The sequence below is a fragment of the Silurus aristotelis genome, assembly GCF_946808225.1.
Source record: "Silurus aristotelis genome assembly, chromosome: 28".
NCBI lineage: Eukaryota > Metazoa > Chordata > Actinopteri > Siluriformes > Siluridae > Silurus > Silurus aristotelis.
In genome coordinates, this window is record NC_139601.1 from 14247045 (window position 1) to 14264410 (window position 17366).

The following is a 17366-nucleotide window of genomic DNA, read 5'->3' on the forward strand; positions in this document are numbered from 1 at the left end:
TTGGCCACTGTAAAATATATCCAAGTTTCATTTCTTTAGTATTGTCCCTTGAGAAGGTCTACTAAAATAGTTGCTGAAATGTGAGGGGTGTAATTACTTTTGTGTGCATGTGTGTGTGCATGTGTGTGTGTTTTACCTTGCCGTGCATCAACAACCTGAGGGTGAGAGTGACGTTCATGCCCCCATCTCCGAAGTCCTGCTCACAGTTCATTCTGGCTGCGGAGTTCGGCACAGGGAGTCGCATGAAAGAAGCTCTAGAGAAAATGGAGCTGTTCAAGGTGATGAACTCTGCCTTTTTTTTTTTCCTTTTCTTTTCGGTTGAAAATCTGTGAAACAAAAAATCCCAACAAAAAACGCATTAGATCGTTCCCTTTTTTAAATGAGTGTTCACATTCCTTATATCTGGAGACTAAAAATACAATTACATTACAATAAGATGATGTCATCCATAAACAATGTCTCACAATATAGGAGTTTGCAATCAAGGAGTGGTTGAACAATGAAACTAATAAAAAATGAATGATTGAACACTAAAAAGAAACAAAAAATACAATAAATAAAATAATAAAAAATAAATTAAATAGATCTCAAAATGAATGTAATAATAAAAAGCAAGAAAAAATTTATAAAATTGTATTTAATAATCTGAAAAATTGAATGTTAACAGTATAAATGTAAATATTAACACTTTGTGGAAGAACAGTTTAAAAAAAAACTGTAGAAATCTTAATATTTTTTATATAAAGTAATATCTATAAAATAAAATTAACCATTGAAAAAAGAACAATTATTTGTAATACATACTGTTGATCTAAATCTATCTATTATTTGTTCAACTAAATAGCATTTATTTTTATAACAGAAATTAGTCGAATCTGTGAGGAATCTTATTTTTCTTATTCAATAATATTTATTATACAACTTGAATTTAGTTTTATGTAACAAAAAAGCTACACAATTATTTAAATACTAAAAACCAGAGAAAAAAACATAGGTAAGCATGTAATCTATTATTTCAAAGCTATAATACACTTTAAAATGGGGGCGGGGGAGTGGGTTGATTAGATATTTCATTCGATTTCTTTAATTTAATTCACATTCACACAAAGATTTTAATTAAATCATAGCAAACGAGGGAAAAACATTTTTTATTGCTACTAAAACCTACCAAAACCTAGTTTACCTAAATAGGTGGAATAAACATGTTTAAAACATGGAAGTATTAAATAAAATATATAATAAATAATTAATCTCCTTCACATCTGTAGTATGGGGGTGGTGAGGAAAACCAGGTGATTAAAAAAAAAAAAAAAAAAAAAAAAAAAACCTACTCTGTGGTATCTTTTAAATTAGTAAACAAGCTGCATGATATGCTGCTAAACTGCACATCATCCTAACATCTGGGTCAAATCTGAGCTTAGAGGATAATGCCAAACTTTTCAGTGTCAATCTGTCAATCATCTGTTTCCATTTGCATAACAAATCTTCCTTTTATTTATTTATTTAACAAATTTTTTTTTTTAAAAAAGCTGAGAGTTTCTAAGCAAAGGCATCATCTTGCATGGCCGGATGTCTTTTGTAAGGTTTGTCTGTGAGCTTGGGCGTTTCTGAGCAGCTGTTGGAGCAGTCAAATATCTCATTTGCAAAAGAAATAAGCATTAAAATGAGAACCGAATGAGTCTGATTTCGAGGTTGAAGAACAGAACATAATGGGTGGGTGGAAGTGGGAGAAACAACTATCAAAAAAATAAGACCTTTGCTTTCAACCCACTTTACCTGTGTGGTCCAATTCTACCAACTTAAACCCTCAAATATTTTATTTCATTTTATGCTGAAATGGATCCTGAAACGCGGTCATCATTTACGGTTTAATCGCCAAGTCGGAAGCTTAGAGGGAGAATTGTGTAAGCTCTTGGCTCTGGCGTGCCGTCTGGGTAGAATATTGGAAGAAAAGGGCATGAAGCAAGCGAAAAATAGAGAGACACTCTGGCAGACGTTTCACATTTTACATCCACCGTGTGTCCGTGTGGCATTTCTAATAATTTTTTGTGTTTATTTTTAATTGTCAGATTTACTTTGGTTAGATAAATCCACTTTAAGCCACTGCAGAAAAAACAGACATCTCATAGGTGACAAAAGTATTGGGACACCTGACTTTTCCAGCTATATGTGTTTCCACCTGTTATCACAAGGTTGGATCCATACCGTTGTTGAGGATGTCTCTGGATGCGGTAACCCTAAATTTTCTCTTTATTTGACCCAGACCTGTTAAAGCATGATAAAGCCTGGTGCACTGATACAGATATCTGACCTTAATTGGAATGAACTGGAACGCTGAGTGCACCCCAGACCTTCTCAGCCTACGTTACTACATGACTTTACTAATGCCTTGTGGCTAAATGAGCACAAATCTTCACAAGCATCTCCAAAATCTAGTGGAACATCTTCCCAGAATGGTCATTTGTCAACAACATTTTGTCCATATAGTGTAGCTGAGCTACAAAGCATTCCAAAGTTAGAGACCAAAGAACATCTGGATTTGGATTGATTATTAATCTGATATTGACATTGTTCTTCTTTAGTTTGAAGACTTTAGACTGAATTGATGTTCTCCAGCTTCTTTGGGATTTGAACTCATAACCTTGCAGTCAACAGAACCTCAAAAATTTAGTTTAGGGCAAGTTCAGCAATCCATTTTATTTCCATGTATTATTGGCTACCGGTCCTCTTATTGAACGAGTTTTTTTCCAGCCACATTTTAAAGAACCGATACTGTGAAAATAATTAGTTTTATTAAAGTTTAAGATACAATGCACTTTGGGGTGCATATGATGTACGAATGATGATGATTACTTCATATTTTCTGTCCTCAGAGACATCATTACAGCTCGAGCTTTTGTTAATTGCAGGCTCCGTGTCCACCCCAATTGTTAAGTGGGTATGTGTGCAGAGGTTGCCATTTTTCCATACAAGGGAGAGGTAAGGCTACAGAAAGAAAGCGGGGCACAAGCATGACAGAACCCGAAATGAAAAGATGACTGCGCCTCTCACGAGCTCCATCGTTAATGAGGCCGGCTTGTCTGAATTCGCTTGTAAGGGGTGTTAATTATCTGTCACTCGACCAGTTGTGTCTGAACACAGAGACATGTTCAGTCATTAGGGTATAGCCCTTATTTCTACTATCTTTTTTTCTCAAGGACCAATTAAACAGCCGGTTGGAGGGGGACGATCGTATATCGAATATAACACACGGTGCACAGCGATTATACCGAGACACTTCTGTCCAGAGAGAGAACAGGCTGGTTGTCTTTCAGTCACTAATTGAAGTTCCTGGGCTGTTTCTTTGTTTAGAAGCACTGAAGAACCTGAAGTGACCCAGGAGAAGAGGCAAAATTTAGGACAATAAACTAGATACAGAAAAGAATTAACGAATTAATACATGAAATAAACGAATCAAGTAGTCTTTTTCAGATTTTTTTTTTTTAGAATTTTCTGATAAACGCTATTGTTATGGTTTGTGGCTCGAAGCTCAAACTGACACAAAATCGCCCAATTATTGGCCCTGGTATGGCATTAGAGAGTGCATATAGCAAACAAAGGAGGATGTAGGATAAGGTGACATTTAAATGCAATAATTCCTACATAAAGACGAGTAGCAGATAATACAATGGTACTTGGATGTTGTAGGTTGTGTAAACTAATTATCTAAACTAAATTTAATCAGTAATAAAACAAGAAAAAAAAAAATCTTCCTGTCTTGATATGCTACTTCCTTTTGGCATGTATTCAAACACCAAGTAATGACTACTTCACTGAAATGTAATGTCTTTTCAAAGAAAGCTGTCAGCCCTGTTCACCAAATATGCCACTGTTCAAAAGGCTTTTTTGAAACTAGGACACGGGTTCATGGTTCTTCACAATTAAAGCATGTGTATTATTTGTTCAGCCTCTCCGTTCCCTGTGAAACTCTACAAAGCACAGCTCACATAACATGCTTGGCCACTCAAGGCCACTCGGCGTAATGTGGCAAGATTAACCCCCTACAAAAGTGCATTCCACCTACACTGCTGCTGTTACAAGAGATCACTACTTCTAAACAGGACAGGAGGGACAGGGCAAACGGTGTTTAGTTGGCCAAAGTATTTTATATGCTTTCATATTTCTCACAAACAAAAGGAAAGGACACTGGGTTAAGAAAGCCTTGATGCGATGAGACAGCGATGTATGCCGAGCCGATTCTTCTCCAGTCGAGGGAGGGGTTGCCAGGATTAATTCGGGTGACTTGGTGATGCCGACGAGAAGAATCTGTCGCAGGCGTCCTTCAGCACGCACAGTGGAATTTCTATTAAGAGCCACTGTGCTTTATCATAGCGGAAATGAATAATTGAATCGCTTTCAGATGCAGAGCTGGACAGGGTTAAAATCCTCACTCGGGTATCATGCCGAGCATACACAAGCTCCATGCACACCCTGGTTACTATTTCAGAGTGCTGACCCTCATTCGTGATAAATTCATAGACTCTCTATGGGGTGGAACATTAGGATGGTCATCATTCCGGCTAATGTTCAGGCTTCGGTAGTTAAGTTTCAGCCTCGAGGCTGTCTGTGCTTGCTGTGACAATGCGAGGGATACAGTACCTCACTGTTGTGGCCTTACTGCCATGCTTTCTGTCTTAAATACATGCTTTAGGAAAGTGGTAATTACAGAAGAGATAATTCACTCAATATCGGAACGCCTCTTTTGATCCAATCCTTTGATGCCAGGAATATGTGAGGTTTGCATAGCACAATTACACCTGTGATGGTTCACATAACTTGGAAACTAAACCTTGCAGAGAGTGTTGTGGTTTTAGTATCAATTTCTGGAAGACAAAGCATTTTTTATCCAGTGTCGATTGTAATTTTTGTCACTGGGTTCAGAAAAAAAGATTTCAAAGATGATGTTGAGTGATTGTCTAGCACTTCAAACGGCCAACAATTTGTTCCAACCAATCATTAATCACCATTGATCTCAATGACAGATCAACTATTGTTTCCAATAACCAATCAGTGATCACCATTATTCTTAATTACCAATTTCTTACAACCCTGATATAAATTAACTAATCAGTAATCGCCATTTTTACCAACAATAAACAACTTATAACAGCCAAGATGTTTCCAGTGACCAATCTATGAAAAGAGCTGGCAAAAAGACAATGAGATAGCTAACATAAAGATGAATTGATTTGCCATACTGAATACAATTCTGCATTATATCAGGCATTTAAAAGTTACATTTACATGTTTCTTATAGTTATGAAACGTTTCATCAGAACCACGTCACTGTTGCTGCATCTAGATCTTCAGATGATAGTTTACGCACCATAGCTCACCTTTTAACTAGCATCAGTAAACAGTTAGCTAGCATCTCACTCAGAATATATCGTAGAAAGGTTTTTCTCTTTGTCTTTAATAGAAAAAATCTAGCTGTGGTTCTTTTTAGAACTACACACCTGAGATCATGCTAACCGGTCATGCTATCTCTTGCTAAGCAAACGCAATACACATAAAAAAAGCTCTTTAGCAGTATTATACAATCAGAAACACTTTAAATAGCAAGATGTGCCATGTATATTCACCACAACTTTACAACTCTGATTTACCAGCCCTAAAATATCATAGTAATTATATAAATATTGTACTTTAGACACTTCCCAAGTCAGACTAAAACTATAACCTTTTATTGCATCTCAATAATGAGATAATTTGCCCAAGTGGTATTTAAATTAAAAAAAAAAATTTCCAGGGGGGCTTTGCATAAATAGCAAAAAATAAGCAAGCTTTTGTTTTGCTAGTGCTTCACTACTTTGGGTTTAAGTGGTCAATAACTAATTTATAAACCAATTAAACATTTTACAGTTGAACTCAACATTTAATATTACTGAGGGTATTAGAAACATCTAATTGAAAAATAAACTGTTTTCATCTCAGCAGCTGAGGTGAGTTTGGTTAGTTTCTGCTGTTCCAAAGGGCTTGTGAAAAAGCACAAGAAAAAATTACTTTTATTCAATAATGTTCCTTAAAAAAAGGGTTTACTTGACTGGCTCAATTATATTAAATATAAAAGACATCAAATGGGAGTTTTAAATGATATACTCGTGTATCCGGTTACAATTATAGACTTATAGTAATTATTACGATATTGATATAATCCAATGTCTGATTTTGTGTTTGTGGACACCTCACCATATAAATTTGTTTTTTTGAACATCCAGTTCCACATTTAGTCCCAATTTGCTGGTAAAATAACCTCCACTTTTCTGGGAAAATATTCAAGATTTTGAAGTATGCTTGTAGATATTGGTACTGATTCAGCCATAAGGGTGTAAGTAAAACCAGGTACTAATGTTAGGTGAGGAAGCCTGTGGTTTAGTCAGTGTTTCAAATTCATCCCACAGGTGTTTTACAGTAGGCTACTTAAGATCTTCCAATCCAACACATGTAGGATTGGTTCTCCTAGTTCAAGTGAAAGGGAACATTTAATGCTACCACATCCAAAGACATCCTATACAATCGTGTGCCTCCAACTGGTCGGAGAAATAAGGGGGTCAGAATACTTTTGTCCATATTGTGTATCTGAATTTGGATTAATGAGTGTTCTTTGGGGTCTCCAGTTTCCTTTCATAACCCTGTCCTCTTAAATCTGCCAGCACTGAACGATTACCGTTGAATAAATGAGATAAAATCACAGCTGTTCATTCAGTAGCTTGAATGTAGCAGGATACATTTTTAACAATCTTGTTAAGCATTGTCTTTTTTATGGTATAACAGGCAGTGGTTATGCAGATCGCATCTGCCCAGTGGTGATGTAATAGTGACGATTTACCCACACCCACCCACCAGCATGTAGCAAGCAATGCAGCTTTGCCTTTTCGTCAGGCTTCGAGAAAGCAAACAGAAAAGGAAAGAAAGAGCTTTGTTCCTCCCAACACCCACCCTCCCTCCGCATGTGTGCGTGTGATCACTGTAATTAGTTTGACTGTAATTGTAGGGGTAAAACTGAGGTCTCTCTTCTGAAGACTGTGAAAACTCAGTGTGTGTAGATGTGTGTGTTGAACTGTTTGATCCTACTGTGACACACAGGAAGCGTTCAGACTGTTTCCTCTCGTAAAATACTCTTTCGTGACAAGTGCACCGATCTATCAACAACCCCCCATAGCGCATGCAACAAAACTGTATTCCTATTTTGGATGCTGAACAACCAAGGTTCACAATGTTCACAGATATTTCTGAAAACATTAATTGTTTTTTCCACACATTTTGTTCCTGGAAAACTGAAAATTAGGCTTTTTTTTTATTATTCATACGGTTTTTCGAAAGTGTATTTGTTGTTTTCGTCTGGAAAACAATATATATATTTTATATACAGTACAGACCAAAAGTTTGGACACATCTCATTCAAAGAGTTTTCTTTATTTTCATGACTATGAAAATTGTAGATTCACACTGAAGGCATCAAAACTATGAATTAACACATGTGGAATTATATACAAAAAAGTGTGAAACAACTGAAAATATGTCATATTGTAGGTTCTTCAAAATAGCCACCTTTTGCTTAGATTACTGCTTTACACACTCTTGGCATTCTCTTGATGCCTACTTTGAAGAACCTACAATATGACATATTTTCAGTTCACTTTTTTGTTATGTATATAATTCCACATGTGTTAATTCATAGTTTTGATGCCTTCAGTGTGACTCTACAATTTTCATAGTCATGAAAATAAAGAAAACTCTTTGAATGAGCAGGTGTGTCCAAACTTTTGGTCTGTACTGTATATATATATATATATATATATATATATATATATATATATATATATATATATATATATATATATATATATATATATATATTGTATGTACAAAAGCCTAAGATGACCCAAAAAATCCTTGCAACAAATTACTCAAGCAGGACTCATATCTCTTCCCCATTGATAATACGTTGCATAACACCTTAAAGGTCAGGTCCACCATACACGGGTTATCACTACGTGTCCTGGAAAGACACTCATTACATCGTCAGATATTTTGAAGAGAATTATAATGATGACACTTGAGGTTTCGGATTGCAGACGGCCTCGGTCATTCTGGAAAACAGAACCGTGAGGTGACTTGCGAAATAGCTGGTGCTTTGGATAGCTGTGGCAATATTTATTCTCTTCTTTACTGAGTGCACAGACTCCAAGGAAACATGGCAGAAGAAAAAAAAAAAGCTATAGAATGGTAGTGACAGTTAAATGACAGCGATGACCTTGCCACCCGAGGACCTCATGTCCAGTAGAGATTTATAAGAGGAGCCTGAAGTGACTCACACAAGAAAAACAAGTGGTGGAAGGAGGGACATATAGCAATACAACATTCTGTGCTTAGTAGTTGATCTAAACTGGTAAAATGCCATGAAGGCACTGAATCCAATCCAATAAGGACTATAATAATATTGTGATCAATTATATGACGAGATTTTTTTTCAAAGATATTGTCAGTATTGTTAGAGTAAACTGTTTAATTACAATAAGAGTTGATTTATGAGCACTGCTGTACTCCTTGGATAATATAAAATGTAATAAGATGTGAGCAGTAGTGATGAGATGTGTCGGGCCTGATGTGCCCAGCTGTTTGCATGCATTTTTAAATGGCCACATTCAGTTGGAATAAACCAAATAAGTACAAGAGCAATTTAAGCAACACGTTCCTGATTATCTAATAGATATGTATTTGAGGGCAGCGTAAATACAAAGTACGACTAATTACATATTCAGTTCAGTGTTCTGAACGTTGGGAAATCTTTCCTCAGTTTTCATCAATCAATTCCTCCATTCAAGCAGACAAACAAAGGTTCGCATGCTCTTAGGACAGCATGGAAAGGACACAATTAATTTACTGCTGGAAGACAGGTACGTTTTTTTTCTGAAGAAGCATTCATTTTTTCCCTCCACTTGTACTAGGAGACCCGAACCTGTTCCTGCATAAAAATGTCCCAATGCACAGCTTCATGAATATATGGTTTAGATGGGTTGGAGTGGAAGCTCTTGCTTTGGCCTGCTATAAAGCTTTGACCACATTTGGGATGAATCTGAATGCTGTCTGGACCTCCAGGCCTCCTCTTCATCAGTACATGATTTTACTAATGCCCAAGTGGGCCATGGATTAGTATCTTCACATCCACATCCAATATCTAGTGTAACTTCTTCAAAGTTAAGTTGGAGGTTACAAAAACAGAAAATAAAGACTAAATGTGGAATGGGACGTTCAAAAAACACAAATCTTATGGCCAGGTGTGCACAAACCTTTGTCCATAAAGGGTCCTAGCTGCAAGATGATATTTACAGTGGTGCTTTATATTTAGAACTGGTGGGAATATTGTCTAAAGATATGGATATTAAAACGACATAAAGGCTATGCAGTGTGCATGCTGCTGCCTGTCGTTTTCATTTCATTCTGCATGAAAAACTTTTGGATTTCAGATTGAAACTGCTAATGTGGCCAAAACATAAAAACAGCATGTTCAAAATTACCAGTGTTACTGTGGACTATTCCATGTGCACTCAGTGCCAAGTGCAAATTCAATCACATTGTCTCGGGATTACTCTCTCGCTCTCAAACACACATGCGCACATGCAAACAAATAAGCTGTTGGAAGGACAAAACGGATTTGAGTACTAAACAAATGTGCTCTGCCGGGGGTTCTACACATCGTTCCTCGTGATTTGGATGCCGAGGAACAATTGAGTGCACACAAGCACCTAGCCAGTGCGCTCTCAAATCATGTTAGCTTAGATTGAAGACTGATCAAAGAGCATAAACATCCCCCTACTGTTTTACAGACTTAGCTAATCAGGGACGCAAATCAGACACGAAGCTAAATCAATATCTTTAGTGTTGAGCGAATGAGGCTGAGTGAGTCGCCGAACCTTAACACAACTCACCATGTCGTAGTGGAGCGGCCACATAAATTGTGATCTGGGGTCAGTGTCATTAAGTTAGACCCTTGCTGTAATTATTAAGACGTGTCTCTTGCATATATTCGAAGTGTCTGTTGTGACTGAGACTAGGCCTGGGGATTATTCAAATGATGTTGGACACCGCAGAACATTTGAATGTCAACACTTGACTTTCAGTGCCTTCAGGGATTAGACGAGACAGGACGGAAGTGATACGATGATACCATTCTAATGTTGGATGGAAGAGGGGAGAACGGATCACAGGTCGAGTCTTGTTTCGTTGGTATTGATCCTCTGTGACTAGATTGACCTTGACTGGAAGTATTCTTAAAATCTCCTGTTTCAGATGTACAGTGGAATCCAAAAAAAAAAAAAAAAAAAAAAGGATTTGTCTGACAAAACTGATTTTCCATAATATAGGGATTTTTTTCACTTTGTCTATATGCAAATGATTCAAAAATTACTGCATACATATCATTTATTTAGTATAACTCCTAATAAACAATTTACTAGAGCGATCTATAAACAATTATCAAACAATTTTGTAAAACTGTTTGGATGTTATGTGACAAAATAAGTTATACATGTAATTAATGTAATTAATTAAAAAAGTAATTAAAAGTACATTTTGCTAGTAGCCTTGCATTTAGACTCTCTCTCTCTCTCTCTCTCTCTCTCTCTCTCTCTCTCTCTCTCTCTCTCTATATATATATATATATATATATATATATATATATATATATATATATATATATATATATATATATATATATAGAGTACAGACCAAAAGTTTGGACACACCTGCTCATTCAAAGAGTTTTCTTTATTTTCATGACTATGAAAATTGTAGATTCACACTGAAGGCATCAAAACTAGGAATTAACACATGTGGAATTACAGTGAGGAAAATAAGTATTTGAACACCCTGCTATTTTGCAAGTTCTCCCACTTAGAAATCATGGAGGGGTCTGAAATTGTCATCGTAGGTGCATGTCCACTGTGAGAGACATAATCTAAAAAAAAAATGCAGAAATCACAATGTATGATTTTTTAACTATTTATTTGTATGATGCAGCTGCAAATAAGTATTTGAACACCTGTCTATCAGCTAGAATTCTGACCCTCAAAGACCTGTTAGTCTGCCTTTAAAATGTCCACCTCCACTACATTTATTATCCTAGATTAGATGCACCTGTTTGAGGTCGTTAGCTGCATAAAGACACCTGTCCACCCCATACAATCAGTAAGAATCCAACTACTAACATGGCCAAGACCAAAGCGCTGTCCAAAGACACTAGAGACAAAATTGTACACCTCCACAGTGCTGGAAAGGGCTACGGGCAGCTTGGTGAAAAAAAGGTCCACTGTTAGAGCAATCATTAGAAAATGGAAGAAGCTAAACATGACTGTCAATCTCCCTCGGACTGGGGCTCCATGCAAGATCTCACCTCGTGGGGACTCAATGATCCTAAGGAAGGTGAGAAATCAGCCCAGAACTACATGGGAGGAGCTGGTCAATGACCTGAAAAGAGCTGGGACCACCGTTTCCAAGGTTACTCTTGGTAATACACTAAGACGTCATGGTTTGAAATCATGCATGGCACAGAAGGTTCCCCTGCTTAAACCAGCACATGTCCAGGCACGTCTTAAGTTTGCCAATGACCATTTGGATGATCCAAAGAAGTCATGGGAGAAAGTCATGTGGTCAGATGAGACCAAAATAGAACTTTTGGGTCATAATTCCACTAAACGTGTTTGGAGTGATGAGTACCATCTCAAGAACACCATCCCTACTGTGAAGCATGGGGGTGGTAGCATCATGCTTTGGGGGTGTTTTTCTGCACATGGGACAGGGCGACTGCACTGTATTAAGGAGAGGATGACGGGGGCCATGTATTGCGGGATTTTGGGGAACAACCTCCTTCCCTCAGTTAGAGCATTGAAGATGGGTCGAGGCTGGGTCTTCCAACATGACAATGACCTGAAGCACACAGCCAGGATAACCAAGGAGTGGCTCTGTAAGAAGCATATCAAGGTTCTGACGTGGCCTAGCCAGTCTCCAGACCTAAAACCAATAGAGAATCTTTGGAGGGAGCTCAAACTCCGTGTTTCTCAGCGACAGGCCAGAAACCTGTCTGATCTAGAGAAGATCTGTGTGGAGGAGTGGGCCAAAATCCCTCCTGCAGTGTGTGCAAACCTGGTGAAAAACTACAGGAAACGTTTGACCTCTGTAATTGCAAACAAAGGCTACTGTACCAAATATTAACATTGACTTTCTCAGGTGTTCAAATACTTATTTGCAGCTGTATCATACAAATAAATAGTTAAAAAATCATACATTGTGATTTCTGGATTTTTTTTTTTAGATTATGTCTCTCACAGTGGACATGCACCTACGATGACAATTTCAGACCCCTCCATGATTTCTAAGTGGGAGAACTTGCAAAATAGCAGGGTGTTCAAATACTTATTTTCCTCACTGTATATACATAACAAAAAAGTGTGAAACAACTGAAAATATGTCATATTGTAGGTTCTTTAAAGTAGGCATCAAGAGAATGCCAAGAGTGTGTAAAGCAGTAATCTAAGCAAAAGGTGGCTACTTTGAAGAACCTACAATATGACATATTTTCAGTTGTTTCACACTTTTTTGTTATGTATATAATTCCATATATAATTCCACATGTGTTAATTCATAGTTTTGATGCGTTCAGTGTGCATCTACAATTTTCATAGTCATGAAAATAAAGAAAACTCTTTGAATCAAAAGGTGTGTCCAAACTTTTGGTCTGTATATATATATATATATATATATATATATATATATATATATATATATATATATATATATATATATATATAAATACATTCATAAAGTGCATTCCATCTACACAATCTAGAATCTACAGAATCTAGAAAATCTAATCATATGGTATAAGTGAACGGAAAAATGTTTGAGATATTGTTCATTGTTTTGAAAAAATCTATCTCTAACTTTGACATTGGCATGGTTGTGAGTCCATTATAAGCTGGTATGAGAATTTGAAAAACTGCAAAAAAGAAAAAGCATTACCAAGCTGTAGTTCTTCAAACAGACATGCCTTGTTCATCAGAAAGGACAGCGGAGATTAGCCAGATTGGTTGGAAGGCTATGGAAACTCCAAGTCTCCAACCCAAACCAAGTCTAACACTCCAGTCTAAATTTCATATCTATTTAAACTGGCATTTTTATTCAGGCACTTTTTGGTTTCCTGATTTATATCTTCAGCAACAAAAATCCAGAGAAGCTCTCTAAGTTAAGATTCCAGTGGCTTCATAAATTATAATTTAAGCTCCAGGCTTAGAAATGAGCAATGTAACAGAAGTGACTGCTTGCAGTTTTTATGACTCAATCAACTTGATTAAAGCAGGCAGGAGAAAATTTGTTAAAGTTACACAATGTCTGCTTATACCTTTTTTCAATATTCAACCCATAATTTGTGTACAGTAGCTATAGATTTATACATGGCTTGGTTTGTAGGGTAATTGTCGAATTCATGCCATGCATTAAAAAGTAGTCTTTCTAAAGTCTTCTATACCTTTTAACTGTAAAAATGTTCATATCAGGATTGTAATTTGATGACAGTAGGATTCCAAGCACTATCAATATCACTATTTCTGGAATATCTGTCCTATTTCTGTTACAGAAATCCATACAGGCTATTTCTGTTACAGCATCCATTCTGATGTGTCAGGAATCCAAATCTCTGTATCAATGTCTCAATGGTTCTGCTCATGCCTCGATTCCCAACGCTCCCATCTTGTCTCCATTTGTTCTCATTTAGACAGAGAAGCTCTAGCTGAAAGCAGGCGCTGAATTAAATTTGTTCAGTGATCTAGCAAGGCTCGGACTATGAGGGCTGAGTAGGTATTTAATGAGTAGTGGCAATAACATGGAACTCGTATTTTTTTCTCTTTTTTTATTATTTAATTAGATTCTCCAGAAAGGCAGCACAGTTATTATCCCTCTTCAGCCCTGCCAGTGGGTATGATGTGCCCTGTAGGAAACTCCATTTCCACTTTTCTGCTTTGAGGTCTTATTTCTCTCAGCTCAGCCTTTTTACTTGGTTCTTGCACATCAGCTGCTGAGAAGGTCACCATTTGGAGTATATTGGTAGTAAGAGAGATATAAAGAGAGAGGGAAAGAAAAATTCTATTCTTCTATTCTTCTATTCTTGTTTGCCTTTTCTGACTTTTGCCCTGGCATGGCCTGAAAGCCTGGGTGATGGAAGAGTAAATAAAGTAGAGAATAAAAAGAGGAGAAAAGTTAAACGGAATTGGTTTAGGATTTACTGTTATGTACACAATTGTAGAATTTACTCTATTGACCGACGCTTTTACCGAAACTGATCGATTGACTGCCATTTTTGATATTCGTATCAGATTACATCATAGTAAAAAAATTTTTTTTCACTTTTGTGAAATCAAGCGCCATATATGGCCACATATAGATAAATCTAAGCGAAATCAAGCGAAATCAAAATCTAAGCGAAATCTAAGCGAAATCAACCGCCATATATGGCCATAAGAAAAAAAAAAAAGAATGGTATAAAGAACCAAGACCTTCATTATGACCACTGTGCAACATTATAATACCGGGCTAAAACATCTTATAGATTTAATGCGCATTAGGGTGAATATTTTCTGAGAAGGTGCAATTGAAATATGGTTGCAGGTGCAATGATCATGAACAAGGTAGAAAATTTGCTTTATTATCCATTCACCTCTATAATTTTTCTAATGGAGAAAATAAGGTAGATAGAATAAGAATAAGCACCAATGTACAATAAAAATACACTACTCTAAAAGAAAAAAACAAAATGAAAAGGGTTATATGTGTTTTGCATTCAGACGACATTCGATATGAACCCAGATATCCAGTTATATAATCCACTGTTCAGCGCGAATAGTTTTACTGTGATTTTATTACTAAATATATTTTTGCCCTTCACATAATATCACAACCAGCTATTACTGCTTGGTTAAAAGAATGCAACCTGATTAAAAAAGCCATGCATATTTCAAAACTCCTGCAGTGCACAGAGATTAGTAGAAGAGTGGGGTAAAAATTCAGCTCTTCTTGAACAAACAGAGGCTGGCTAGTCATAAATTGACCCAAATACATACAATAATTCCACAGCAACACATATAGATGGACTCAAAGCCTTGATTATTTGAGCATTTTTATTATTCCACCTTCTACCTTTCCAAAAAGGTGGGCTTTAAGGCATCTAAGCTGGAGAGCACTCTCCAGTGACACACGTGTGGCTTGGTTTAGGGACTTGACACTTTGGCCTGATGGAGTGTGTTGCTAAAACAGCAATGTGTACCACCCATGGACTCTGTATTACTGTAAATTCCAGTACTGCAGGTCAAAACAAAACCCTGCAGGCAACATTTCCCTGCCAGCCAGGTGCTAAAATTGCTCTCTCAAGTCTCCTGAGATTTCGTGAATCATTTTGTGAGGATGTGTCCATGCGTCTTGACAACAAATTATAAAACAGGACTGTTTTGCCATATTGAATGTTGTGTTAGGGTTTAGTCAGCTGTTTGAGTTTAGATGTTTGGGAGTGTGCCTCTGATCTCAGGGAATCTCCTCAGCTGTTCCTGCCTGGACAGCTGGCACCCAGAGGGGTATGTAGGAGGGGGATTGTGGGTACTTCAGACAGCCCATTGGAGTCAGCCGGATTCACTGAGATTCCTAAAAGCCTGCTTCGCAAAAACTAGCTGTAATCCCAGCCCATTACTCCAGACCGCTCTGTGCTGTGGTTTTTCATCAAGCTGGCACAAGATTCTTTTTTTTTTTAAACCAAAAATGAATAGCATTTGATACAGCAAATACAAATTTAATCACTAGAAATCTTCATTTGCACCAATATTTAGGCTCAATTTCCCAGACGGTTAAAGAGCACACTTGGCCCTTTAAATTACATTTTCCCTCTCAAGCCTACTAAGAACGGTTCCCATAAAAAGTATTAATTTCCTGGTTTGGATTTTTGTCGAGAATGCCTCAAGTCTATAAATAGATTCAATTAGATTTAAATTTCAAGATTCTTTTCAAAGAATATGCGATAAGTAAGCAATGTGATATTGGGTGAAATTGGCTAAAACGTTCAACTAAAAAGATAAAAATTAAATTAAAATCACTGAAAAAATATCATTGATCTGCAGGAACCAACCCATACACTTGAAAACAAGTCCTTCAGTAAATAAAGCCCTGCAGTAATAAAAAAGTGATGGTCATTTTTTCAGCTTTTTTTTTTTCAGCTTCTCTTTTAAAGCCTAATGAGGTCTATAGAGAATGTGCGGTTCTTGATCAAATTGCGCACACACTCAGAAAAAGCCTAAACCTTTGACCTGATGGTTTTGCTCAATAAACAGTGGCCACAAGTAAGACTAAAGGTCTGACTAAATAGTTTAGAATGAACAGAGAGGTTGGCATGAGGTTAATTGGTGCACATGCCAGATTAAAAGGCAACACACTAAACCATTGGACCTCTTTTCGGTAATAACTGCCAAGGCATGAGTGAGATGGTGCAATTATCACATAGGTTTAACTGTAGGGTTCCAATTTCTAATTACATATACATACATGCTTGCCCTAAAACATGAATTCTTACACTGTATATTTTTCTAACAGCTTTCAGATAAGTTAGTCTGCCATCTTCCACATACATGACTTCATCAATGCCCCTACTTGGTTAGTGTGAGTAATAGAGGGGAGATCCCACACGTATACATGGGTGTGGCTTATCTGTTTCTGAGTGATTGGGGGGCATGTATAAATAATATAAAAAATATATAAAAAAATATCTTTACATTCAACGAAAATGTCACAGACCATAGCTGCAATATTAGCCAGCTTACTGCTGTTGTCAATACTGCCAGAAATATGACATAGAAAAGAATAAGTCCAATCCACATAGGGAAATTTCTTCCATGGATACAAAGTTTTGCTAATTTTCCTGATCATTAGACAAATCCTGATCCTATATAAAATTCAAGATAGGGCTCTCCTATTGAAACAAAGTTTTCTACTTGCTTTTATATTAAATAGTTACAGTGTGCAGTAGGAACAACAGACTGGTTCGAGGTGGAGGGTGGATTGCATCAAGGATCGGTTTTGAGCCCTTTCCTTTTTGCAGTGGTGCTGGACAGGTTGACAGACGAGGTCAGACATGAGTCTCCGTGGACTATGATGTTTGTGGATGATATTGTGATTTGTGATGAGATTAGGGAGCAGGTTAAGACAAACCTGGAGAGGTGGAGGTATGCGCTGGAGAGAAGGGGAATGAAAGTCAGTAGGAGTAAGACAGAGTACATGTGAATGAAAGGGAGGGC

The 17366-nt window shown here is 36.9% G+C and overlaps 1 protein-coding gene across 7 annotated transcripts in view; it reads right to left on the minus strand.

The window, feature by feature from the left end:
• The window catches only part of pcbp4 (poly(rC) binding protein 4), a 95319-nt gene that overhangs the window by 50931 nt on the left and 27022 nt on the right, over positions 1-17366 (minus strand). For all 7 annotated transcript variants that reach the window (XM_083534519.1, XM_083534523.1, XM_083534521.1 and 4 more), the window contains exon 2: positions 137-326. In XM_083534519.1, coding sequence (XP_083390645.1) covers positions 137-244 — 108 coding nt within the window. In that variant the 5' untranslated portion in view covers positions 245-326. The remainder of the gene's footprint in view (positions 1-136; positions 327-17366) is intronic.